This window comes from Zootoca vivipara, chromosome 2 (assembly GCF_965207765.1).
Source record: "Zootoca vivipara chromosome 2, rZooViv2.hap1.1, whole genome shotgun sequence".
Lineage (NCBI taxonomy): Eukaryota > Metazoa > Chordata > Lepidosauria > Squamata > Lacertidae > Zootoca > Zootoca vivipara.
In genome coordinates, this window is record NC_142584.1 from 117,066,560 (window position 1) to 117,092,975 (window position 26,416).

Below are 26,416 nucleotides of genomic sequence, written 5' to 3' on the forward strand. Positions count from 1 at the left end.
TGGTCCTGGTCTCTATTCAGAATCCTCCAGTGCTTCTTGCATAGCTTCCTCCAGTTCCAGTCATGTGAAAATGGCTCCCTGCCCCGCCAGAACTCACCGGAAATCGGGTGGGTGACATTGCCATTCTAAGGGAGGCATTCATGGTGAGTTCTGGCGCTGCTTTTTCTAGAAAAATAGCACTGTGTGTGATGATGATGATAATAATAATAATAATAATAATAATAATAATAATATTTTTTATTTATACCCCACCCATCTAGCTGGGTTTCCCCTAGCCATTCTGGGTGGCTCCCAACAGAATATTAAAAACATGATAAAACATCAAACATTAAAAACTTCCCTAAACAGGGCTGCCTTCAGATGTCTTCTAAAAGTCAGGTAGTTGTTTATTTCCTTGAAATCTCATGGGAGGGTGTTCCAACGAGAAGGCCCTCTGCCTTGTTCCCTGTAACCTCACAGTGAGGGAACTGCCAGAAGGCCCTCGGAGCTGGATCTCAGTGTCCGGGGTGAACGATGGGGGTGGAGACACTCCTTCAGGTCTTGAGTCCTTTGCAAGATGTTTTTGTTGTCACCTCCTCCTTACCCAAGTTTCCAATCCTCTTTGGGTTCTCATCTGCCTTCCTTGAGGGAACCAGCCCCAGTCTATACCCAGAATCTTCCTGTGCTTCTTGCAGACTCCTCTTCCTGAGAGGGGCGTGTGATACTTGCACACCGAAGGACTCCACACTTTTGCAAGGAGATGTCGTCGCCTTCTCCTCACCCCAAATTCAGGCCGTCCTTGCCTCCAGACAGAAACTGGCATCAGAACAAGGAGATTGTCAGGGTCCTGTTAGAGGCTGAGCTGGAGCAGAGGTCAAAGGTGGAAGAGCAAGACTCGGATGGCTCCAAAGAGAGAAGAAGCCCCCACATTGTCCAGTCAGGAGGCAGCAGCAGCCAGGAATGCTGCGAAAGACGAGAGCAGAAGATCCTGGACGAGGGCAATGCCAGCTCGGATGTACAACGCCAGCGTTTCAGGGCGTTCTGCTACCAGGCGGCCGAGGGGCCCCGAGAGGTTTGCGGCAGACTCCACAACCTCTGCTACCAGTGGCTGAAGCCAGAGCGGCACACCAAGGCTCAGATCCTGGACCTGGTGATCCTGGAGCAGTTCCTGGCTGTCCTCCCCCCAGAGATAGAGAGCTGGGTGAGAGAGTGTGGCCCGAAGTCCAGTTCCCAGGCAGTGGCCGTGGCTGAAGGTTTCCTCTTGAGCCGGGCAGAGCACAAGAAGCAGGAGGAGCAGCAGGTGAGAAAGTGTTTCATCCTAGTACTTCCAATGGGTTGAGAATGTGTGGAGACAGTCCCCTAAAAAGTCTCACCGGCCACCCACCTTTTCTCGGATGTTGCCCAAATAAGGGATTTATTGCTTGTTTGTTTATAAGCATTTCTAGACCGACAGAAAAAACCTCCAGGTGGCAAAAGATCAACTTAAAAACTAAAAGAATTTAGCTATGGATACCAGGCACTGTAAACTTTTCGGTGTCTGCTAAAAACAGTCTTATTTAGACATGCCTATGCAGATGTGTAGAAAATTACGAACTTTATGAAAGTTCAAATAATAATAGAATAAGCGCATTTAAGTGCATTTGCCAAAGACATCTCTGGGAGTGTGCTGCAAGGTTTGGAAGGTAGAATAAGTTTACACGGAAATCTGAATTCCTAGGCAATTTGGTAATTGTTTCGATGTAATATTTGTTGATTTGATGGCACCCTTGTCCATTGCCTGTTCCATTTCTTCCCTTTTCCTACTACCTCTTTCCTCTCACATGCCTTTCTTCTTTTTTCAGGCACAGGTGACGTTTTCCAAAGCAGCCACAAATTCCCCAGAGGCAGAAGATGCTCCGTCGAACATCACAAAGCGGCCGCCCTTCCGGGGGATCGTGCAGGAGGCCGAAGGGGGCGCCTCCTCTCTGGGTACAGCATGGGTCCCATCCGCTCTAAACATTTAAAACAGCCCTGTACCACTTTAAGCCGTCATTCAGAGAACCTGAACCTGTGTTTGCCTATACATTGGCCACGCCCACCACTGGCATGTGGGCCCCAGGGGGGTCCACTGACCCGTCAGTGGTGGCCAAAGGAGGGCTAGCTAACCCTGCTATATCATCCACCTTCTTTGTCTTCCTTGTAGGAAGTAGGAGAGCCCTCAGAGACAGCAAAATGGCCCTGGGGCGTCCTCCCATGCCTGCTTCTCTTTATGATGGATTGGAAGCAGCGTCTCTGCAGCCAGAACAGGTACAGAATAGAACTTTGGGTGCCTTTTCTCCTCTGCCCATCACTCTGGACCTGAAGATGGCAGCCATTTTCTTCTGTCAGAGCTGCTCACTAGGAAGGCTGTTTTAATTAATTATTATTATTTAATATTATTTTTTTAATATTTAATGCTGTATTGTTTTGATATTCAATTGGGAGCCGCCCAGAGTGGCTGGGGAGACTCAGCCAGAGGGGCAGGGTATAAATAATAAATTATTATTATTATTATATATGACGCTTTGGGTATTGCAGGAGATCTGCTAAGGCACCTCAGCTTTTCCTGCCTTCGTTTTTGTTGCTTTACTTGTGAGAAGTAAAGATTCATAGAATCATAGAATCATAGAGTTGCAAGAGACCACAAGGGCCATCCAGTCCAACCCCCTGCTAAGCAGGAAACACCATCAAAGCATTCTTGACAGATGGCTGTCAAGCCTCCGCTTAAAGACCTCCAAAGAAGGAGACTCCACCACACTCCTTGGCAGCAAATTCCACTGTCGAACAGGTCTTACTGTCAGGAAGTTCTTCCTAATGTTTAGGTGGAATCTTCCTTCTTGTAGTTTGAATACATTGCTCCGTGTCTGCTTCTCTGGAGCAGCAGAAAACAACCTTTCTCCCTCCTCTATATGGCATCTTTAATATATTTGAACATGGCTATCATTCTTTCCTTCCTTCCTTGCTTCCAGGACCTAGTGACCTTTGAGGAAATGGCTGTGCATTTCACGGCCTTCCACGGAGGCCGAGTCTCTGCCGGACCCAGGCTGGAGGGCTCTGCACGGGGGAGCCACGGAGAACTGTGGAATTGTGGGAATCTGGCCTCTCTCGGTAAGTAAGCGTGTCAGGCAGAATTGGTACTACAGCTACTATGAGGTTAGCATTTATTTGTTTACATCCCACCTTTTTGCTGGACCCAGGACACAAGGCAGATTACACAAATTGCAACAAGGCAGATAAAATGCCAAAAGCTAAAAAGGTGTGAAAAGTTAATCCTTAAATATTAAATTATAATATAATTAAAAACAATACAACCCCCCATCTATTAAAATATAGTGGTTCCTTGGTTGTTGAACTTAATCCGTTCGACTCCCGGAACCGTTTGAAAACCAAGGCGCTGCTTCAGATTGGTTGCAGGAGCTTCCTGCACTCAATCGGAAGCCGTGTCGGACATTTGGCTTCCGAAACAGTTTGCATACCGGAACCCTTGCTTCCGGGTTTGCGGTGTTCGGGAGCTGATTTGTTTGGGAGCTAAGCCGTTTGACAACCAAGGTACCAAGGTACAGAGAATAAAGGAGGAAAACTCTGATCCTAAGCCTCTGCTCCCTTGTGAGATATCTTTGGGAAGAAAAAGGACGTCGGAGTAAACCCTACAAAAATCTGCAATTGAGTCCCTAAGAGGGTTGGGTGGCACCTTGCTAGCTTCCTTCGGGCAACTCCTGCAGCCAAGCTGCAGTCAAACATCTGCTTTCCTTTGGACAAGATCAGCAAGGATGATGGGGGGAATTTTTCAGTTAGTGGCCGAAAGGCTCTCAGGACAAAGAAATTGTCTCTGGCAGTGAAAGGAAAGCAGAGAAGGGCGGTAATGTGACCATTAGCTTAAAAATGAATTTACAGAAAAAAACTGCAGTGCAAATTCCTGAAAGTACTTCACCAACAATAACTGTGAAAAGGACAAAATCTCTCACGAGTTTTAAAGGAAGGGGGCTGATCAGTGAGGTTTCACATTCTTGGCTGGTGGTACGCATGTTCAAGACCAGGCATCCCCAAACTGCAGCCCTCCAGATGTTTTGGCCTACAACTCCCATGATCCCTAGCTAACAGGACCAGTGGTCGGGGAAGATGGGAATTGTAGTCCAAAACATCTGGAGGGCCGAAGTTTGGGGATGCCTGTTCAAGACTTAATAACAATAGCAATTTCTTGTGTGACAACGGGTGGACTGTGATTTTAATTTTTATCTCATTTTTTATTGTGTGCATATGGCTATACATATATAATTATTGTAAATTACACACACACATGAAATCCACTTTGATTTTTTAAACGAAGTAGCAGTATTTTAAGTGTTTTTTAAAATAAATAAATACATCATATGGCATAAGAATTACAAGCCAGGCAGCATCAGAGGGATTTCTCTCCTCTTTGGCCAAGCAAAAATTAGAGCCAGTTCACAGTGGCCAGTCCTTTTCCTTAAAGCAGGCAGCATCAGCATAAGGTCACAATTGCTGGCCTCCTCCCATCCAATTACATCAGCATGAGGTCACAATGGCCGGTCTCCTCCCATCCAATCACATCTACATGAGGTCACAATGGCTGGTCTCCTCCCATCCAATCACATCAGCATGAGGTCACAATGGCTGGTCTCCTCCCATCCAATCACATCAGCATGAGGTCACAATGACCTCTGATTAGCAGTTGCTGGGAATCACAAGTGGAGCTACTGCTGCCACGCTCAGGTCCTGCTTGTGTGCTTCCCAGAAGACACATCTGGTTGTCCAGTGTAACAGCTGGACTAGATGGGCCGTTGGTGTGATGTGACAACTGCAAGGCTCTTTTGTTCCTACAAGTCATTTGTTTCTTTCATTTTAAATAGGGCTTCCACTTCCCAGGCTGGACCATATCTCCTGGCAGGGAGAAAGGGGCGACCCGTTTGCCGAAAGCTCTGAAGAGGAGAGATCAGCAGGTAGGCACTTTAGAGGTGGGACCCCATGTCGGATGTACCCGGCTATGTCTTCACCTAACAACCATTTCTTTCTTGCTGAATATCACCCAGTTATGATCCCCTTTAATTGATGGATTGACAATACGTCAGTACTTGCAACATGTGAACGGATTGCCAGACTGTCTGGACAAATATATTGATATTTGGAATGAGATTATATAGAATATAATAGCTAATAATAATAATAATGATTTATTATTTGTACCATGCCCATCCGGCTGGGTTTCCCCAGCCACTCTGGACGGCTTCCAACAAGGATTAAAATACATTAAAAGCTTCCCTAAACAGGGCTGCCTTCAGATGTTTTCTAAATGTCAGGTAGTTGTTTTTCTCTTTGACATCTGGTGGGAGGGCATTCCACAGGGCGGGCGCTACCACCGAGAAGGCCCTCTGCCTGGTTCCCTGTAGCTTTGCTTCTCGCAACGAGGGAACTGCCAGAAGGCCCTCGGCGCTGGACCTCAGTGTCCGGGCAGAACGATGGGGGTGGAGACGCTCCTTGAGGTATACTGGGCCAAGGCAGTTTAGGGCTTTAAAGGTCAGCACCAACACTTTGAATTGTGCTCAGAAACGTATTAATAAGGATAATATGACTTATATCTGTATAATAATGTAACTGATATTACTTATTCTATGATATTGTACCTTTTGCACCTTCCCCCCTATTTCTTTCTTTTTATTCTATTCTCCTATTTCCTTATAAATGAAATTCTTCTTAAGAAAAAACAAAAACCACCCAGTTGAGGGGTACAGTAACTTATACACCTTTAGCTTGTGCACATTTGGCAAAAGAAATTAGGAAGGGGGCGACCCCACCTACCATTGAACCCAGTGTGTTTTGACCATACGTGGTTTTGGCTTTTAGGCACGATCCCGGAAACGTGCCCCCCCATAAGTTGCAGGTGACCTGTATATCTGAGAAACAACCAGGGAACAGTGCGAGGGATTCTCTCAGCTGGGAAAGGAGTAGTTTGTATCTAAAGTGAGGAATGGCAGATCTTATTTCGTAGCACCCACCTGCACTCCATGAGCCCAATTAGGCTTGGCCCCAATTTGGCCCACAAATCCGTTCCCCAGAAACCACATCCTCCTGTCCCAGGGGTTGCCAATGTCTTTGGACTAGTGGTTGCATTAAAATTTTTGAAGGGGGTGCTGGGACTGCCAGTCACAAAATGGCTGCCATAGAGTGGGCATGGCCTAACACAAAATGGCAAACCCTCCCAAGTGTCCCTATTTTCCAGGGACGTTCCTGATTTAGAGAAGTCGTCCCGGTTTCTGATTTGATCCCAGAATCTTCCATTTCTCCTATTTTCATTGGAGAAATGTTGGAGGGTATGGAGTTATCCGACCCCCAAGCCATCTGAAAGCAATCCTGTCTAGGAAAGGTGGTTTTTTTAATGTTTGATGTTTTATTACGTTTTTATATATGTTGGAAGCTGCCCAGAGGGCAACCCAGTCAGATGGACAGGGTATAAACAGTAAAATTATCATTATGGAATGGGACGTCCCTATTTTCATCGGAGAAATGTTGGAGGGTATGGAATGGCTGCCATGGGGAGCCAGGCATAGCACAAAATCAGCGAGACAACCGCCCCTGACAGTTATGTCCTGATGGTTATGGAGATTGTGCGCACACACACAAACACACAAACACACACACACACACACACACACACACACACACACACACACACTGTCTGATGAAGTTGCTCTGTAATAACAACACAGAGCATTCTTCAATACAGTAGTACCTCGGGTTACAGATGCTTCAGGTTACAGACTCCGCTAACCCAGAAATAGTACCTCAGGTTAAGAACTTAGCTTCAGGATGAGAATAGAAATCGTGCTCCGGTGGCGGCAGCGGGAGGCCCCATTAACTAAAGTGGTATCTCAGGTTAAGAACGGACCTCCGGAACAAATTAAGTTCTTAGCCCGAGGTAACACTGTACCAGGAAACATATACAAGCTAGCCACACCGTTCATTTCACAGAAATCAATTAGAAGGCACCTGCCCATTTTGCCTTTGAATTGGGTTGGGTTGGTGACCCCTGACAGGTAATGTGTTTGAATCCAAAGTGCTCCTGCAAATGGACTTCAAAGCGGCTCCCTGTAACAGCCAATTAGTTGAACAATTTTGGCAAACTCCTTGGAAGTTGCAGCCATAGCTGCCAAGTTTTCGCTTTTCTCGCGAGGAAGCCTATTCAGCATAAGGGAAAATCCCTGTAAAAAAGGGATAACTTGGCAGCTATGGTTGCAGCTCCTGGCATCAATCAGCTGATTGGTGCTAAGGACATACCTTCAAAGGAAGCTGCTCCAACCTCCACTCAGCTGATTGGTGCTTACAGGGACCCCTTCTGAACTTTTTAAGCTGTCAGTCACCGGACATCATTATACCATTGGGTGATTGACAAGTGGATAGAATTAAGCAACCTGCCTAACACCCAGATCCAGTTTCTCACTCCTGCTTTAAAGACTATGTCACAACATTGCCCAGAATTAGCTACTTTGATTGAAAGTGGTCCTTTAAGGCAGGCATCCCCAAACTTTGGCCCTCCAGATATTTTGGACTACAATTCCCATCATCCCTGACCACAGGTCCTGTTAGCTAGGGATCATGGGAGTTGTAGGCCAAAACATTTGGAGGGCCGCAGTTTGGGGATGCCTGCTTTAAGGTCTCTGTTTTCCTGATACTGTTATTGATTACATGCATTTGGAGATGTCGGATAGTGAACCTGTGGTCTTGCATGAGCAGAATAGCCAATGCTCCATATACCACCCCATTTGTCTGTTCCAAGGTTCATCAGATCAATGTTTGTTCCATGATTCGTGGATCTCTTCCTCCCTGATCAGATTTCACCTTTGATTCCTTTAGATGACGACGGAAAGGGCACTAAAGAGTGTGAACAGCATAGAATGAAAACAGAATTAAAACAGAAGTGGGGGAACAAATCCATTGTTTTTGAAGGGACTGACTTTCATGAAATCCCAATAGTAGAAGAAGAACATTGTGAAGGCGACCAAAGAAAAAATCACAAGGAGAAACTGTTAAAATGCGCCGAGTGTGGGAAGCTTTTCAGCCAGCAGATATACCTTATTAAACATCAGAGAGCGCATGCTACAGATAAAACATACAAATGCTTGGAGTGCGGGAAGCAATTCCTTCGCAGCTCAGACCTTCATCTCCATCAAAGATTCCATGCAGGCAAAAAGCCTTATAAATGCTTGGAGTGTGGGAAGCGGTTCAGTCATAGCATAAGTCTGAAATGGCATGAAAGTATTCACACGAGAGAAAAGCCCTATAAATGTTCAGAGTGTGGAAAGAGTTTTAATGATGGCAGAAACCTTAAAAGACATCAAAGAATCCACACAGGGGAGAAACCTTATAAGTGCTCAGTGTGTGGAAAGGGCTTCAGTCGCAGCCCTGAGCTTAAATCACATCAAAGAATCCACACTGGGGAGAAGCCCTATAAGTGCTCCGAGTGTGGGAAGAGGTTCAACCTGAGCTCAAACCTTAGTAAACATCAAAGAATCCACACAGGGGAGAAGCCCTACACATGTTCAGCATGTGGAAAGAGCTTCAGTCATAGCACACATCTTAAAAGACATGAAAGAATTCACACAGGGGAGAAGCCCTATAAATGTTCTGAGTGTGGAAAGAGCTTCAGTCAAAACATAATTCTTAAATCGCATCAGAGAATTCACACGGGGGAGAAGCCAGATAAATGCTCTGAGTGCGGGAAGTGTTTCAGCAATAGCGGGAACCTTAAAATACACCAGAAAATCCACACAGGGGAGAAGCCCTATAAATGCTCTGAGTGCGGGAAGTGTTTCAGTCAAAGCATAATCCTTAAATCGCATCAAAGAACTCACACGGGGGAGAGGCCCTTTATATGCTCTGGGTGTGGAAAGAGTTTTGGTGATAGCAGAAGCCTCAAAGTACATCAGAGAGTCCACACCCAGGAGAAGCCCTATAAATGCTCCGAATGCGGCAAGACTTTCAGTGTCAGCAGAAGCCTCAAAGTACACCAAAGAACTCACACGCAGGAGAAACCCTATGAATGCCTCGAGTGCGGAAAAAGCTTCAGCGACAGCAGGATCCTCAAAGTGCATCTAAGGATCCACACCGGGGAGAAGCCCTACAACTGCTCAGAGTGCGGGAAGAGCTTCAATCAGAGCACACACCTTAAGAGACATCAGAGAACCCACACAGAGGAGAAGCCCTACAAGTGCTTGGAGTGCGGGAAAAGCTTCAACCAGAGCACGCACCTCAACACACATCGAAGAATCCACATGAGAAGCCGCATAAACACGCAGAGTGCGGAATGACCTTCTGTCAGAGAAGACGCTTTCAACTGCGTCAAACGGTGGAATCCTGCAAATCTTAGAGATGATTGCAATGTGGGAAGTCCTTGAGATGGAACATAAGCTTCCGATGCCAACCCAGGAGAAAGCATATGAATAATTAGAGAATCACTTGACCAATCAAATCTTAATAAGCAGCTGTAGCAGGTCTCAGAATGGGCAGTTCCCAGTGACTAAATGAGTCCAGGATAGATGCATGTCTAGGTTGTATTTTTGTAGGCCTAATGTTATGCTTAGTCTCTGTCCATAAATTCTGCATTGACAGCATTTTTTAAAAAAATTTCCCCTTGCTGTAACCTTGGACAATCATGTTTAATTAAACAATGTGATATTGGCTGCCTGTTCAGTCTACTCTTTATTTTTGCACTACAGGGGGTTGGGCTAGATCAGGCATCCCCAAACTGCGGCCCTCCAGATGTTTTGGCCTACAACTCCCATGATCCCTAGCTAACAGGACCAGTGGTGAGGGGTGAGGGGAATTGAAGTCCAAAAAATCTGGAGGGCCGCAGTTTGGGGATGCCTGGGCTAGATGATCATTGAGGTCCCTCCCAACTCTACAGTTTTATGATTCTATGAAGATGTTCTCCTCAGACCCTCCTGGCCTTTGGGCGCAAGGATCTCCTGAGGCCACTGGAGCACTGGCAAAGCGATCTTTGACTCTAGCAGCCTCTATAAAATCAACCAGGAAGAGGCTCCTAGCAGGCTGGTCACCAGCCGTGATTGAAGCTTGACCCCCCCCCTGCCTAAAAGTATCTGTCTTTGCTTGTTTAAAAAATGTAAGAGGACCTGGCTGCCAGATCAGGCCCAACACCCGCCTAGTCCATCACAGTGTTATCACTTTTTACTGTTGGGAATTTCTGTTCGTTCTTTCTTATGTCCCCTCTGATAACATAGTTCTGGGGCACACACAGAGGTTTCTAGGAATGTTTCTCCTTTCTCACGAGTGGAACATGTAGCATGTAACAGAAGTTCCTCATTATTACAATGCTTCCTCTTTGGATAATAATAATAATAATAATAATAAAGTAGGATGATCGTAGAATTGCAGAGCTGGAAGGGAACCCAAAGGGACATCTAGTCCAACCCCATTCTTTAATACAAAACAAAAAATAGAAACATGAAAACAAAGCACCCCTATCGTTCTGCTTGTTCTCAGGGCCAGGCTACTGCAGGCGGTAAACTTCGCATGTGGCCCACGCATGCAATAATTCTTGCATCTGCACCTTTGCGCATGTATGCATGGGTCCTTGTTTTTACCTATCATATTTATATCCCAGCTCCCCCCATGAGCGCAAGTTGTCACACATGGTCCCCACCCCCTCCTCATTCAACCCCAACAACAACCCCTACCAGGTAGGCCAACCTGAGAAGCAGCGACTGACCCCCCAAGGTCGCCCAGCAAACTTTCTCAAGATCCAGTAAGGATTCTAACCCTGACCATCACACAGCACCAAACCTCACACAGCTCAACAGGAACCGCCAGCCACTCCCCCTCCACAAAAGCAGTTGGGTGTCCCTGCAAAGCTGACTATGGCAGAGTGCCAGAGGCACTCCTGGCCTGGGGTTTTGATTTACGCCCCTTGAAGGAGCTGGGTATGTTTAGCCTGGAAAAGAGGAGGCGGGGAGGAGATAGGATAGCCACCTCCAAATATCTGAAGGGCTGTCACATGGAAGAGGGAGCATGCTTGTTTTCTCCTGCTCCGGAGAGTAGGACTCGAACCCATGGCTTCAAGCTACAAGAAAAGAGATTGCGACTCAACATCAGGAAAAAAACTTTCTGACCCACCGAAACGGATTCCCACGAGAGGTGGTGGACTCTCCTTCCTTGGAGGTTTTAAAGCAGAGGTTGGAGGGTCATCTGTCAGGGATGCTTTAGCTGAGATTCCTGCATTGCAGAGGGTTGGACTAGATGGCTCTTGGGGTCCCTTCCAACTGAGTCTATGACCTCAGGAATTCCCAGATTAACAGCCCAAAGGGGGACGTTTCTCCCCCACGATGGGTGTCGTGGAGAAACTCTGGTCGGCTGCGTGGCCGTGGCCCCATTTGACCAGGGGGGGGTTGGGATGGTGGGGGGAGAGGGACCCCCCTACCAGCTGCTCCTCACCTGCCTGCCTTTTACACTCTCCCTTTACTAGCTGGGGAGGTTTCTCCCTACAAAAGCCCACTGCCTAGACTTGCACTGTCCTTTTCTCCCTTCCACCCACGACCCCCCCGCCCATTCTGCACTCACCAAATGCTGCTCCTCCAGGAGAAGTGTGGGGCGGTGGGTTTGGCAAGCAGGAAGTGAATGCCCACACTCTTTAATGAGCCTCTCTAGGAAGCGGGGCACTCTCTTGCCTTAACCCTCCATCCCCACCCCACCCTCTTCTACCTACATCATCCAAAGCTCGCTTAATTAAAGGGTTTAGGGGCGCGGGCACGAAGCTCCTTCTGTCTTGGGAGACAATGCAAGAGCGCGCTCCCCTTCGAATATAGTTTTTGGACTGCAGCTCCCATCAGCCCCTAGGCACCACGTGCTGGCTGGGAGCTGATGGGAGTTGTAGTCTAACCCCCCCCCCAGCAATCATGGATGGGGATCATGCCCGCAGAAGCTGCCCTTGTAATGTAAAGCCGACGGCACCACTCTTTGGACTTTGCAAGACTCCTGGCAAACTAAATCCGCGCAGGCTGCTGGAGGGCGCGTGTGTTTGCGTGTCCAGCAACAACTGCAGCAACGCAGCTGCCCCTCCAGGTGATAAAGGGTTAAAACACTTTGCTTTTATTCCTAGAAAGGGCACTTACTCTGTGTGTGCGGGGGGAGAGAAGGTGTCACTTCCTCCTACATTGGGGAAAAACCTGGGAGGGGTCTGTGCCTGGAGTAGGAGGAGGGTGCTGGTTTTCCCCTACTGGTAAGAATGGGGTGGGTGGGTGAGGAATCCCTCCAGGGTGGCACAGGAGCAAGGTGGGTGGGTGCCAGCTCCCTGGGGCCCTGGGTGCCCGAGCACCCACAACAAAATTTAACATGGAGGGGAACGGGCACCCACAAATTTAGGTGCCAGGGCCATGCTGCACGCCGCATGGCACCCACGGCCCCGGGGACCCACGATCGCAGGGCCAAGCTGGCCCCCCCGGAAGTGTTTTGTGGGTGCAATGGATCAGGGGGCAGGTTGCCTGCTTTGCATGCACACAAGGTCCCCCAGATTGGATCTGCCTTATCTGGCTTGCAAAGAGCGCCCTTCCCCACGGGGGCAGGAGACTGGGGCTGGGAAAGCGCTTCCCAGGATCGACGCGTCTCCGCTTGTAGTTTGCTGCTTTGCCTGCATGCAAAAGTGTTGTTGTTGTTTAGTCGTTTAGTCGTATCCGACTCTTCGTGACCCCTTCGTGACTCTTCATGCAAAAGTAACCCTCCCCAAGTCCAGCTTTTGGCCAAAATCTTAGCGGCAGAGCAAAAAAAAAAAGGCCTCCAGTACGCAAAGGGATCCGGATTCAGTCCTTGTCGCATTCAAACCCGAAATTACTTGGGCGACAGACTTTGGAGGGGCAAGGATGCTCCGGATCCGCAAAGCAAAGTCGTAGGTAGCTCTGCCTTTCACCGAGTCAGTCCCATCAGTACATGCGGCTTAGCACTGGAAACAGCTCTCCAGGATTTTACTGATCTTGTTTGTGAGCTTGTGGAGAATGCAGCAAGTAACCCCTACCCCCCACAAAAAAACAATGAGAAATAACCCCCCCCCCGAAAATAAAAAAAATTAAACTGTAAAGTGTCACAGCCAGGAAGGACAAAAGTACAAAGATGCTGTACAGCACAGCTCCAAAAGGATAACAAAGTTTTAATGCATACAAATATTTACAAATAAAAAAGATTCATAAAATCTCCACCTGTGAGTTTGAAAGATTGGATACTGTCTTAAATTAGCCAGGCATTTTGCATATATTGTTGGCACTGATAGACAATGTGTCTTTATATTTGTATAAGATATAAAAACATACCATATACGATATGGGGAAAAAACAACCTCAGTCATTCGAGCTTTGCCTTTTAGATACTTTTAGTTTATGATATATCTTGATTTCAAGAAGGGCAATTTGGCAAAAGCTTGAATACCAATGATCCAAATTGTTAATATTAAAGGGCTTCCAGAATTTTTGATTCTTTGTTTTTTTCTTTTGCCTTGTTATGTTGGCACGTTTGTTTTTTGTTTCTTTGTTAATAAATCCCTTTTTCAAAAAGCAAGTGAAGAAAGCTTCATACAGTATTAGCCCCTGGCATGAATAAAAATGCAGCTAATAAAATGAAGCCTTTCCAGGACTCAACCAGTGTTTTCCACCTAGAATGATTTTTTTGTTAAATCCATTGGAGACTTGAGGAATGTTTCTCAGTAAAATGTTTTGATCGAAGCCTGCTTCTGATTCCCAATGTGTTGTTTTCTTTTATCTGCAGGGGGGGGGGGGAAGACTGCAAGGAACATGTGATACAGGATCCAAGAGCGACTCCCTGTGAAGTTTGAAGAAAGGACTTCTGTGCCCAGTCCTGCAATGGACATGCTTGGCCCAGTGGGGCAGGGATCAGACTCTCAGCGCCAGCAGTTCAGGCGTTTCCGTTACCAGGAGGCCAAAGGACCCCGAGAGGTTTGCAGCCGACTCCACCATCTATGCCGTCAGTGGCTGAAGCCGGAGCAATGCACCAAGATTCAAATCCTGGACTTGGTGATCCTGGAGCAGTTCCTGGCTGTCCTCCCCCCGGAGATGGAGAGCTGGGTGAGGGAATGTGGAGCAGAGACCAGTTCCCAGGCGGTGGCCCTGGCAGAAGGTTTCCTTCTGAGTCGAGCGGAGGAGAAGAAGCAGGGAGAGGAGAAGCAGGTGAGACAGAGCATTTTCACCCTGGTCGTTTTCCAAGAGGCACAGAATGTGTTCAAAGACAATTGCATTTTGTGGAAAGCCAAGCCTTCACAACGTCATGGTAAAAGTCTGCTCAAGACTTTTTATATATCAACTAGCTGGCCCTGCCACGCGTTGCTGTGTCTCAGTCTGCGAAATGGGCCCCCAGAGTCCCCCTTCAGACCCCCCTGTAGGCCCCACTGTGGTTTAGTCTGTGAAATGGGCCCCCAGAGACCCCCTTCTGACTCCCTTGTAGGCCCCACTGTGGGTCAGTCTGTGAAATGGGCCCTCAGAGTCCCCCTTCAGACTCCCCTGTAGGCCCCACTGTGGCTTAGTCTGTGAAATGGGCCCTCAGAGTCCCCCTTCAGACTCCCCTGTAGGCCCCACTTTGGCTTAGTCTGTGAAATGGGCCCTCAAAGTCAATATATTGTCCAAAACCGGTTCAAAGGCCATATCGTGATATCGGTTTCATAATTTTTGACCTGGCAATGTATCATGAATCATGGGTGTGGGTGGGTGGGTGCAAAAATCACAATGCAGGGAAAACTGTGAAGCCAGATGATGCCTCTACCTAGCTCCATCCTTATTTTGGATGTGCTATATATTGCGATCTTTTGCTGGTGAGATATCGCGATGTTGAAAACCATATATCACCCAGCCCTAGTGGTTAGAGCAGGCACCCCCAAACTTCGGCCCTCCAGATGTTTTGGACTACAATTCCCATCTTCCCCGGCCACTGGTCCTGTTAGCTAGGGATCATGGGAGTTGTAGGCCAAAACATTTGGAGGGCCGCAGTTTGGGGATGCCTGCTCTAGATGTTGCTGAACTACAGTACATCTCCCATTAGCCCCAGCGAGGGTGGCCAATGACCAGGGAAGATGAGGATCTTTCAGCAACATCTGGAGCACCAAAAGACCCCCATCCTGCAGCTGCTCTAACTCCTCTCCCTCTTCTTTGTCTGGGATCCGGGCTCCTGTCTCAGGAGGAGAGCAATGAATCCCCTGAATTGAGGGAGAATCTGCCGGTAACCTTCCAGACGGTGCTCTTTGGGGAAATTTCGCCAGATAATCGAACTTGGGACACATCACTGGGTAAGGAAGGCATTTGAAAATCTGTTGTCTTACTTTGCCTTTTCTCATTATGTGCTGTTCATGCCCCACAGAGAGGGCTAGCTCAGTTGGTATTATTATTATTTTATTATTAGTTAAATTTGAGCATCACCCTAGATCTCTTGGTGGTAGAGCATGAGTAAGATCTCGGAGTCATTGGTTCAAGCCCCACATTGGGCAAAAGATTCCTGAATTGCAGGTGGTTGCCTAGATGACCCTTGGGGGTCCCTTCTAACTTTGCAGTTGTATGTTAAGTATTCTTTACTTTTAGGTTACGATTCCCAATTCTGCAAGGGAAGGGCCTTCTGTTAAATAAATCCTCCTATCACATCCCCTTTATCGTTTTGGTTGCCCTTTTCTGAACCACCGTCAGGAAATGTTGCCCTCGACTGAAAAAAGGTTTTCCACACTGACTTTAAATGCTGGGTTTTCATTCCACGCCCCCTTACTATCCTTGTTTCCCCTGACAGGGAATGGAATAACACCGCTGAGGCTCCCTACAACATCACTCTTTCACGGCGGAGCAGAAATAGATCCCGAGCAACCAGCTCAGGTAGGAAAAGCAGATAATTGGCAGCTACGTGGTGGGGCTTAGAGCAATCTGTTCCTCTCTCCAGGGAACTCTGGGAATTGTAGGCCTGTGAGGAGAATAGGCAGTCTCTTAACCAGGGTGGATTTGATTTAAATCAAACTGATTTAAATCACGATTTAAATCACTAGTCAGTAAGGATTTAAATCATAGTTTTCTACATAAAGACTAATTCTTGCTGGTATAACTTTAATATGCATGTAGATGAAGATTTTTAGAATAACAACTTTTCATATTAGTTTTTTATCCCCAGTTTAATAGGTTAATCATTCATATTTGGACAACTTTACTGTTGTACTTGGGAAGGAGAGAAATAATCATTGCCTTAATAACAACAATTTAAATAGATTTATTCAACTGAAACAATAACATTACAGCATATGTTATTTGCTTAAACAAACATCCATGTTTGTTAACTAATTTGGCTAAACAAAAACAATATATATATATTTTAAGAAACTTAGACTGTCAGCCCAGCCTACACATGAAAAACTTAAATACTGTCCACTCCAAACAATCAGAAAAATATTGTTTCTATTCTATTCACTGAACTTCTTGAAACTTAGCACTGAAGGGGTTGTTTCTGTATTCATAGGTTTGTAGAACAATAGGATTAAGGTCTTTTTCTCAACTCTGTTCATGTTATAACATTTTTGCTGTGAAGAAGAGGCATGTGATCTCTGTTGAGTCAAATTCAGTTTTGAGAACTGCAAAAGTAAACCAAGCACCTGTGATAATATCTTGTAGGCAGAGAAACTGCCCAATAATCTTACAAAAACCTCTGGAAGAGCATGACATTGTGAATGGATTAATGGAATTCATTTATCCCAAAAATTAAACATATACAACCTTATTCTACATAATTAAAAGAACTAATCTTTATTTCATGATGGAATAACCTTTGGATGGTAATATATTTTCCTCAAAAAACATTTTATTTTAAAAAATCCGATTTAAATCAAAAAAATCGATTTAAATCAAAAAACCCGATTTTTTTAAAAAAACCATTGATTTTTATCCACCCTGCTCTTAACAACGCTAAGCAGTCTTAGCAGACTACAATTCCAGGAATGCTTTGGGGGAAGCTGTGGCGTGGATTAGGCCTGACTGGCCATGGCCTTCCAGGGTTTACAGTCTCCCCCAAACCCACCTGGAGATTCTGGGGATTTACACATCCTTTAGTTATCTGTTAATATGAGATGTTTCCCTCCCCCCCCCCTCCTCTAGGTTCTGGTGTCCTTTGAGGAGGTGGCTGTGTATTTCACCAACGAGGAGTGGGCTTTGCTGGATTCGAGCCAGAAGGCCCTGCACAGGGAAGTCATGCTGGAAAATTCTCGGAGCGTGGCCTCACTCGGTAAGGACCCTTCTTTGTTTTATGAACCTCAGACAAACCCGGCTGGTGGACCAAGCCAACTTCCGAGGGCCTTCTGGCGGTTCCCTCACTGCGAGACATGAAGCCACAGGGAGCCAGGCAGAGGGCCTTCTCGGTAGTGGCGTCCACACTGGGGAATGCCCTCCCATCAGATGTCAAAGGGATAAAGAACTACATACCTTTTAGAAGGCATCTGAAGGCAGCCCTGTATCAGGAAGTTTTTAATGTTTTACTATGTTTTTACATATGATGTAAGCCACCCAGAATGTCTGGGGAAACTCAGTCTGATGGGCAACATATTATTATTATTAATAATAATAATACTAATAATAATTACATGTCTATTCCAGCATCCTGTTCTCACAGGTGCCAAACAGATGCCCCAATATGAAGCCCACAACAACTCTCTCCCTACTTGTGATTCCCAACAACCGGTATTCAAAAATATTTACTGCCTCTGGAGGTAGAGCATAGCCATTGTTGCTGTTGATAGCCAATGAATTTGTACAATCCCCTTTTGAAGCCATCCACTTTTGTGGACACCGGTGGCTCCTGGGGAAGTGAGTTCCATAGTTTGACTATGTGCTCTGTGAATAAGTCATTTGAGTTATCTGTCCTGAATCGTTCAACATTGGGCTCCCTCGGGAGGTGGTGGACTCTCCTTCCTTGGAGGTTTTTAAGCAGAGGTTGGATGACCATCTGCCATGGATGCTTTAGCTGAGATTCCTGCACTAGATGACTCTGGGGGTCCCTTCCAATTCTACAATTCCATGAACTACTATCAGAACTCCAAGCCTTCCCTTAAAAATAAAGTAAGATTCCAGTCCTCATGCTTCTAAATCGTGTGTAGGGAACCTTTGGCCCTCTGGATGTAGCTGAACTACAACTCCCATCAGGCCTAGCAAGCATGACCAATGGCCAAGAGTAATGGGAATTGTAGTTCAGCAACATCTGGAGGACTACTGGTTCCCCATCTCTGGCTTAGAGTATTAGAGCAGGGTGTGTGTGTGTGTGTGTGTGTGAAGCAGAGCCACACATGTATTACTTTCCCACAACAATGCACTGAATGCCATCCATAATCAAAATAATGCTATCTATTATTTTCTTTTTTGTGCTGTTAATGGATTTCTCTATTCCAGTTGAAGGGTGGGACAATAAGGATGACGACGAACTCTGTGCAGCGCCATCGGAGAGAAATAAGCTTCAAGACATGGATGAGAACTTCAGAGATCAAGAAGGACCAAATAAGCAGGAAGAAAACCAAACCAGGAAGTGGGGGAATAAATCTTTGCCTGGGCGGAACTTTCATGAAATTTCAGTTCAGCAGCAGAGACGAAAAGGAAAGAAAAAGAATGTCTGCTTGCTGTGTGGGAAAGTCTTCAGCCGCAAATCACACTTCAACGTCCACATGAGGATCCACACAGGCCAGAAGCAGCACAAGTGTTTGGACTGTGGAAAGAGCTTCCGGCAGAGAGCGCACCTCACCTCCCACCAAAGAATCCACACAGGAGAGAGGCCATATAAATGCCTGCAGTGCGGGAAGAGCTTCCGGGAGCGTGCACACTTCACTGTGCACCAGAGAATCCACACGGGGGAAAAACCCTACCAGTGTTCAGAGTGCGGGAAGAAGTTCAGTAGGAGCACAAACCTCGCTTCCCACCTGAGAAAACACACGGGGGAGAAACCGTATCAATGCCCAGAGTGCGGAAAGAGCTTCAGGCAGCTTGCGTACCTTACTTCACACCAGAGAATCCATACAGGAGAAAAACCGTACCAGTGTTCGGTGTGCGGAAAGAGCTTCAACAGGAACACAAACCTCACTGCCCACTTGAGAAAACACACGGGAGAGAAACCCTATAAGTGCACAGTATGCAGTAGGAGCTTTTGTGATAAATCAGGCTTCAATATACACCAGCTGATTCATTCAAAGGATAAGCCACATAAGTGTTTGGTGTGTGGCCGAAGCTTTATTCGGCGTTCGCAGCTTACTTCCCACGAAGGAATCCATACTGGGGAGAAGCCATATAAATGCTTGGTATGTGGAAAGAGCTTCCACCGGAGCTCCAACCTTACTTCCCATCAGAGAATCCACGCAGGAGAGAAACCATATAACTGCTCGGAATGTAGCAAGAGCTTTTACGACAGATCGCGCCTCCTTATTCACCAAAGGACTCACACGGGCGAAAAACCGTATAAATGCCCGGAGTGTGGGAAGAACTTCAAGTGGCATGCAAACCTTGCTTCTCATCAAAGAACACATGGAGGAGAAAAACCCTATAACTGTGTGGAGTGTAGCAAGAGCTTTTATGACCACTCCCACCTTCTTACACACCAAAGAATCCACACGGGAGAGAAACCTTACCAGTGCTCAGAGTGCGGAAAGAGCTTCAGCCAGAGCTCGAGCCTTACTTCCCACCTGAGAGTCCACACAGAAGAGAAACCCTATCAGTGCACAGAGTGCGGAAAGAACTACACTCAAAGAAGAAACCTGATCAGACATCAGAAAATCCACTCGGGAGAAAAAACATACCAATGCCTGGAATGTGGAAAGAGCTTTTATGATAAGTGTATGCTTAAGAGACACCAAAGGACTCACAGGGGGGGCAGTGAACCCATCATGTCTTGGAGTGTCGAAATGGCTTCCGATGGAGAACCAATTTTACTTCCCCTCGGTGGATTCACACCAGAAAAGCAGTATGTGATTTGAGACTGAGTAACCAATTATGTGCTGGAGGAGACTCTTGAGAGTCCCATGGACTGCAAGAAGATCAAACTGATCCATTCTGAAGGAAATCAGCCCTGAGTGCTCACTGGAAGGACAGATCGTGAAGCTGAGGCTCCAATACTTTGGCCACCTCATGAGAAGAGAAGACTCCCTGGAAAAGACCCTGATGTTGGGAAAGATTGAGGGCACAAGGAGAAGGGGCGACAGAGGATGAGATGGTTGGACAGTGTTCTTGAAGCTACGAACATGAGTTTGACCAAACTGCGGGAGGCGGTGGAAGACAGGAGTGCCTGGCGTGCTCTGGTCCATGGGGTCACAAAGAGTCGGACATGACTAAACGACTAATCGAACCTTGGGAGCACTAGAGAATTCACATTGGACAGGCGCTTCCCCTCCCTTCCCCGATAAATACTTGGGGTGCGGAAAGAGCTTCTGTCACTGTTAGCTATATCGATGCACAAATATTGTTAAACTTTAATGCAGCTCTTATTATTATTATTGTTATTATTATTATTATTAATTTCATTTCTATGCCGCTTTATAGTTTTAAGGGGAAAAGAAAATCAAAGTGTTTTGCAACACATTAAAATATTAATGTCACCTCCTCACAGCAAGAGATAAACCTCAATACTACCATGTGACGCCATTTCCCAATACCACAAGGAGGGGCAGGACACAATTATGCTAGAAAAGAAGATACAGTGGTACCTTGGTTTTCAAATGTAATCCGTTCCAGAATACCATTTGAGTTCTGAAACGTTCGAAAACCGAACACTCGGCAGTCAACAGCTAGGCCTCAGGATCTTGCACTCAGTGGAAGCTGAGTGGCATGTTCGACTTCCAAGGCGTGTTAGAAAATCGAAGCATTTATTTCCAGGTTTACGGCGTCCGCAAACAGAAACATTTGTCAAGGGAGATGTTCGAAAACTGAGGTTCCACTGTAATATAATAGGTTTACGCTCGGGGTAAGGGGGCTGCCAGCAGAGGAGTCCATATTATGTAGGCAGAGAAAAAGCAGTCCTTCCTCCTATTTAAACATTTCTGCATCCCCGCCCCCCCGTAGAGTCATTATGCATTTAGCATAGGGAGAGGATCTGTGTATGGATAAAAGTTTCATGTGGTGCCAACAAAGCAATCCTAGCATGTGTACTCAGAATTCCCCTTCAGTTTAGTGGGGCTTTTGGATTGCAGCCAAAAAGGGCTGGGAGGACGCCTCCTCGCCACCTACAAAGCAACTTACTGCAACGATCTAATGTGAAAGTGAAAAGAGACTGAAGGATCATCAGATGTTCTGGTGTCTGCAGATGATCCTGTGGGAGGAACCTGGTGTTCCATTTCTCAAGGATCTTCTGATTAGATGGGACTGTCACTGCTTGCAATAGAATCATTGAATCGTAGAGTTTGAAGGGACCCTGAGGATCATCTAGTCCAACCTTCTGCAACGCAGGAATATGCAGCTGATGAGCTTGTTAGGTGCCCAAGTCCAGCTGGTCTTTGAAACACAAATAACCTACGTTTATCGGCACTTGATATTCCTAATAAATGGACTTACTCAGCAGCTGTTTCATCAGGGTATAGGAGAGGTGAGACTACATGGCCTTTACATTGGCTCTCCTGAGAGACTAAGAATGGGTGGGTGCCTGAACTTGCTGTTTCCCTTTTCCCTCCCAGTCCACCTTTGTGTTGCGTCTCTTAGATTGTGAGCCGAGGGCAGCATCTGTCTTCTTGATATTTGTGAGTCAATCTTGGGAGCTTACTTGTGGAGCAGGATTAAAATGCCAATAATGATTAAGCATGCATATATATATAGATCGATCTCTCTTTTAAACTTTCTTTTTAACTTTTGAATGGACACAATAAAGTTTTGAAAACCTTTCGGTTGCCTTACTGTGTCCAACATGTTTTTTTTAATTAAAGATTTTCTTGATTTACAAAAATATGTGCAATGTCTCTCATACCATTTTTACAAGTCAGTTTCTTTTGTTGAGACATTGCACACTCACACACGAAACAAAGACCACCACAGCCAAGCACAAATGAACAACCATACCCTAAGCCAGTGTTTTTCAACCACTGTTTCGCGGCACACTAGTGTGCCGCGAGATGTTGCCTGGTGTGCGTGAAGAAAAGATGGCGGTGGGGCGGCAAGCCGCCGCGTCGCACCTGCAGGATCCCTGGCTGGCTGGCTGGCTGAGCGCGGGCGGCGGGCGCTGGCTTTGCGGGCAGGGCTGCCTAATGGGCCAGCGTGGAGCGGGAAGACCCTGCGTGACCTCCGACGGGAAGGCCCCTCCGAACCTCCCAGCGCGCAGGGTCATCGAGGGCACCTCGAGGAGCGAGCGTGGGCCCCTGGCAGCGAGAAACGATGCCCATCCGCCGCCCGAGCGACGGGCGGGTCTTTGGGCGCAGCTAGGCTGCTCTTGCCTGACCTTGTCGCCTTACAGCCCCGATGTCGTGCGAAAGTGACAGGCGGGGAGGGAGGCCGTGGAGTTGTGGGGTGGGGGAGTTCATGAGTGATCTCGGATCGTTATGTTTATGAGGCAGGAAGATGCTGCCAGCCATGGCGCACATGCATCCAGCTTTGTGTATGGGTGTAGTGCCCCAGTGCCAGGCTATCTTGTGCCCCAGGCAAAGATAATTACTTGCACCCAGTCCCAGCCACCCCCAATTGCTAATTTCAGTTTTCATAAGCAGACAAAATTCTTCAAAATATTAAAGGTATCAGAAATGTATATTGCAACACACACCCCCGGTCAGTCTTGATGCTGTTGAGGGTCACTTTACACCTTGGGAAGCCCCTCCCATTTTGGGTTTGAGTTGAAGTCCCCTGACCTTATTATAAATGGAAATACCACTGTTGCGGGCACATGCTAGGAAGCTGCAGCTATTTGGGGATTCCAGTGTGTGGACAAGCAGCTAAAACCTCAATAATAACCTCAATAATAACCTCAAGCAGCTAATAACCTCAATAATATAGGCACAGAGTTAAATTTTTTAACATTTTCTAATGGTGGTGTGCCTCGTGATTTTTTTTCATGAAACAAGTGTGCCTTTGCCCAAAAAAGGTTGAAAAACACTGGCCTAAGCCAACCCCAAGAACGCTGACAAAACAACCCACATACATTAAGTCCAACATGTTTTTATGTTGTTGTTTAGTCGTTTAGTCGTGTCCGACTCTTCGTGACCCCATGGACCATAGCACGCCAGGCACTCCTGTCTTGCACTGCCTCCCACAGTTTGGTCAAACTCATGTTGGTAGCTTCGAGAACACTGTCCAACCATCTCATCCTCTGTCGTCCCCTTCTCCTTGTGCCCTCAATCTTTCCCAACATCAGGGTCTTTTCCAGGGAGTCTTCTCTTCTCATGATGTGGCCAAAGTATTGGAGCCTCAGCTTCACGATCTGTCCTTCCAGTGAGCACTCAGGGCTGATTTCCTTCAGAATCCTTTTATGTTACATTGCCCATTTCTGCTGAGGAAAGACCTGTGAGATAAACCCTCTCACTCCTAATGCAGACAGGAAACAGTGATCCTTTTTCCATACATGCAGGAGAATAAATCGCAGGGGGGCAGAATAAGTGTACCTTCTGGGAGTGATACCTATTCCAAGCTGTTCTCACTTCAGGCTATAAGCACTCTGCACATGTTTACATACTTGTAATTTGTTTCTATGCTCTAGGGCAGGGCCATGACTCCAATTGAAGCATGGAATTAGCCAGGCAGGAGTCTGAAAGCAAGTGATTTGGATTTTTTTAGTGGGACGCTACAGAGTTTATAAACCTAACCAAGCCTTAAATGGAGTTGCTGGATAGTTAAACAGTGTCTGCATCCAATATACACATTCTGCTTCATGAAAGGAGCCAGTTGCAGCAAGCAAATATTCCACCACCATCACTATATTTGCATGCTGGTAGAAGCTTTCCGACTGGTAATTCTGTCTCTCATGCTAAAGCTTCAGGAGCACATTAAAAACAAAACAAGATTATAGACCCACTGGAAGTCTAAAATAAATGAAACAGCACCTGGGTTTTCCTTGATTTTCTTAAATACTAAGAGCAGATTTTATAAACACAACAACAACAATTTTAATATTTACAGTGGTCCCTCGACTTACGAACTACTCGACATCCGAAAGTTACGACATCCGAATGGAAACAATTAGCGGTTTTAGTTGCGGTTTCCTCGACTTACAAATTTTTCCGAATATTTCCCCCCCCCAATGCATTCCTATGGGAAAAACCGCTTTTTCAACTTACAAACTTTTTGACCTACGAATGTGCATTCGGAACGGATTAATTTCGTAAGTCGAGGGACCACTGTATAACCCTGCCCATTTGGTTCCCCAGCAACTCAGGGTGACTTACAGTATATATAAAAGCATAGTAAAACATCAAATATTAAAAACTTCCCAATACAGGGCTGCCTTCAGATATCTTCTAAAAGTTATATAGTTCATTATCTCCTTGACATCTGAAAGGAGGGCGATCCACAGGGAGGGTGCCACTACCGAGAAGGCCCTCTGCCTAGTACCATGTAACTTTGCTTCTCGCAGTGAGGGAACTGCCAGAAGGCCCTCAGAGCTGGAGCTGAGGAATGGGAGTGGAGGCACTCCTTCAGATTTACTGGGCCAAAGTCGTTTAGGGCTTTAAAGGTCCAAACCAACACTTTGAATTGCAGGCAGGTAAGATCTCAGCTTGTGTACCAGATGCAGCTGGTAGGCAGGATTAACCAGTGCCTCCATGGACAGCTGTCAGTCCAAAATGACTCCCAAGCTGCGCAGCTGGTCCTTCAGGGGCACAGTTACCCCATTCAAGACCAGCCCCGCCCTCACCCGCACTCCTGTCTCCCAAAAACAGTACTTCTGCCTTGTCAGGATTCATCCTCAATCCGTTAGCTGTCATCCATCCAATAAATGCCTCGAGACACTCACACAGGACATTCACCCCCTTCAATGGTTCCGATTTAAAAGAGAGGTAGAGCTGGGTGTCATCTGCACACTGGTGAACACTCAGCCCAACCCCCCTGATGATCTCCATATTATTCTTCATGCTCAGGCTATGAACTAAAACATCAAGCTTGCTGGAGAGCCAGGCTGCTGGTGATCTAGTCGCAGGAGTTTATTGGCCAGTGATGTTACCGTGGATGAATGCAGATGTATCATTGTGACATCAGTGTATGATGTCACAGACAGAATGAGCTTCAAACACCAGCAAAGTGAGAGACAGGTAACAGTCAGACCCAAAGGTTACAGTTGTCTTGCTGTAAGCCAAAAATGACTTATCTTCTGAGTTAGCCAATAAAACTCAGAGACAAGAGGAGTTAGGAGTCCATTATGTTTATTGCAAAGCAATAAGGTTACAGTCGAATCTTTTCGGAATACTGGAACCCCGCCCAAAGGCCAGGCAGGGGTATTTATAACATTTCAGACAAAGGATTTCAATTTAACCAATCACATAAATCATTACATCATTTAATATTTAATATTCATCACCTCATTTCATATTTAATACGTACGTCATTACCTAATCTAATACGCATGCGCAATAAGCGTTGCTAACTAAACTTTGATTCTTACTGTGATCTGTTACATATTGTTAGTTTGCATGTATGGGAACCTGTGTTACGTGTGGATGTAACAATTTATGTTCTAGTTTATGAATTGCTTCTTTGTGATTTACGTATTAGCTGACCTATCCTAGTAGGGACGGCTTCTTGCTGAATCATCAGTTTCTCTAAAGCAACAGGTTACCATAATTCACTAATATAAGCATATTCCAGGATTTTCAGGGAATTACATCATTAACTTAATTGGGGCCCTTTGGGCCCCTGCTACATTCCTCACTTTGACTTCAAGCTAAAAGGTGCGAGACTACTCGCACCGATCAGCTTGACACTTATGTAACTCAGTTAGATCCTCCTGAGGCAATTGGTGATATTGCAAAAGTAACTGCTTTTGGGCCATGTTTTTGGACTATGTTGGGAAGGATTTAAATACAGATAGTCATCAAAATTTGGTAGAAGGTTGGCACCATTTCTTTTAGCCAATAAGACCAGTGCCAATCCCCCTACTAACATCCAAAAATGTATAGAATTGCCATTGCCCTATTTGGATGAGGGTGCTAAAAATAAGGGAGTCTTTTAGATTTGGAGATTAGGATTGAAGAATCCTCAAGCTTCCCCTTCTGCATAGAGCAAACCAGCTTCCGGAGTGTGACGTAGGGATCCTGTTGGTACAAAGTCAATTCTAAGTCAAAGTCTTGGTCCTAAGCACACGTCCTGGTGCTCACAGACCAAAGATGAATCCAAGGAACAAACCCCCCAGCTATTGCAGTCTGTGGTCAGCAAAAACAGCAAACAGTCCTCGCCAGCGCGGTGTCAATGGCTCATCCACCCACAGATTCAGCCAGATGTGT

At 46.2% G+C, this 26,416-nt stretch overlaps 1 protein-coding gene across 1 annotated transcript; it reads left to right on the top strand.

The window, feature by feature from the left end:
- The first annotated feature begins 4 nt into the window (after positions 1-4).
- On the top strand, positions 5-25,658 carry LOC118081383 (uncharacterized). The gene is given in 13 exon segments (XM_088662527.1): positions 5-143; positions 675-1,279; positions 1,821-1,947; positions 2,162-2,265; positions 2,967-3,105; positions 4,869-4,958; positions 7,867-9,288; positions 9,291-9,373; positions 13,809-14,195; positions 15,196-15,304; positions 15,793-15,875; positions 17,139-17,265; positions 18,417-25,658. Coding segments are annotated over 12 exon segments (4,785 nt in total). The 5' UTR covers positions 5-143; positions 675-739; the 3' UTR covers positions 19,991-25,658.
- The last annotated feature ends 758 nt before the right edge of the window (positions 25,659-26,416 follow it).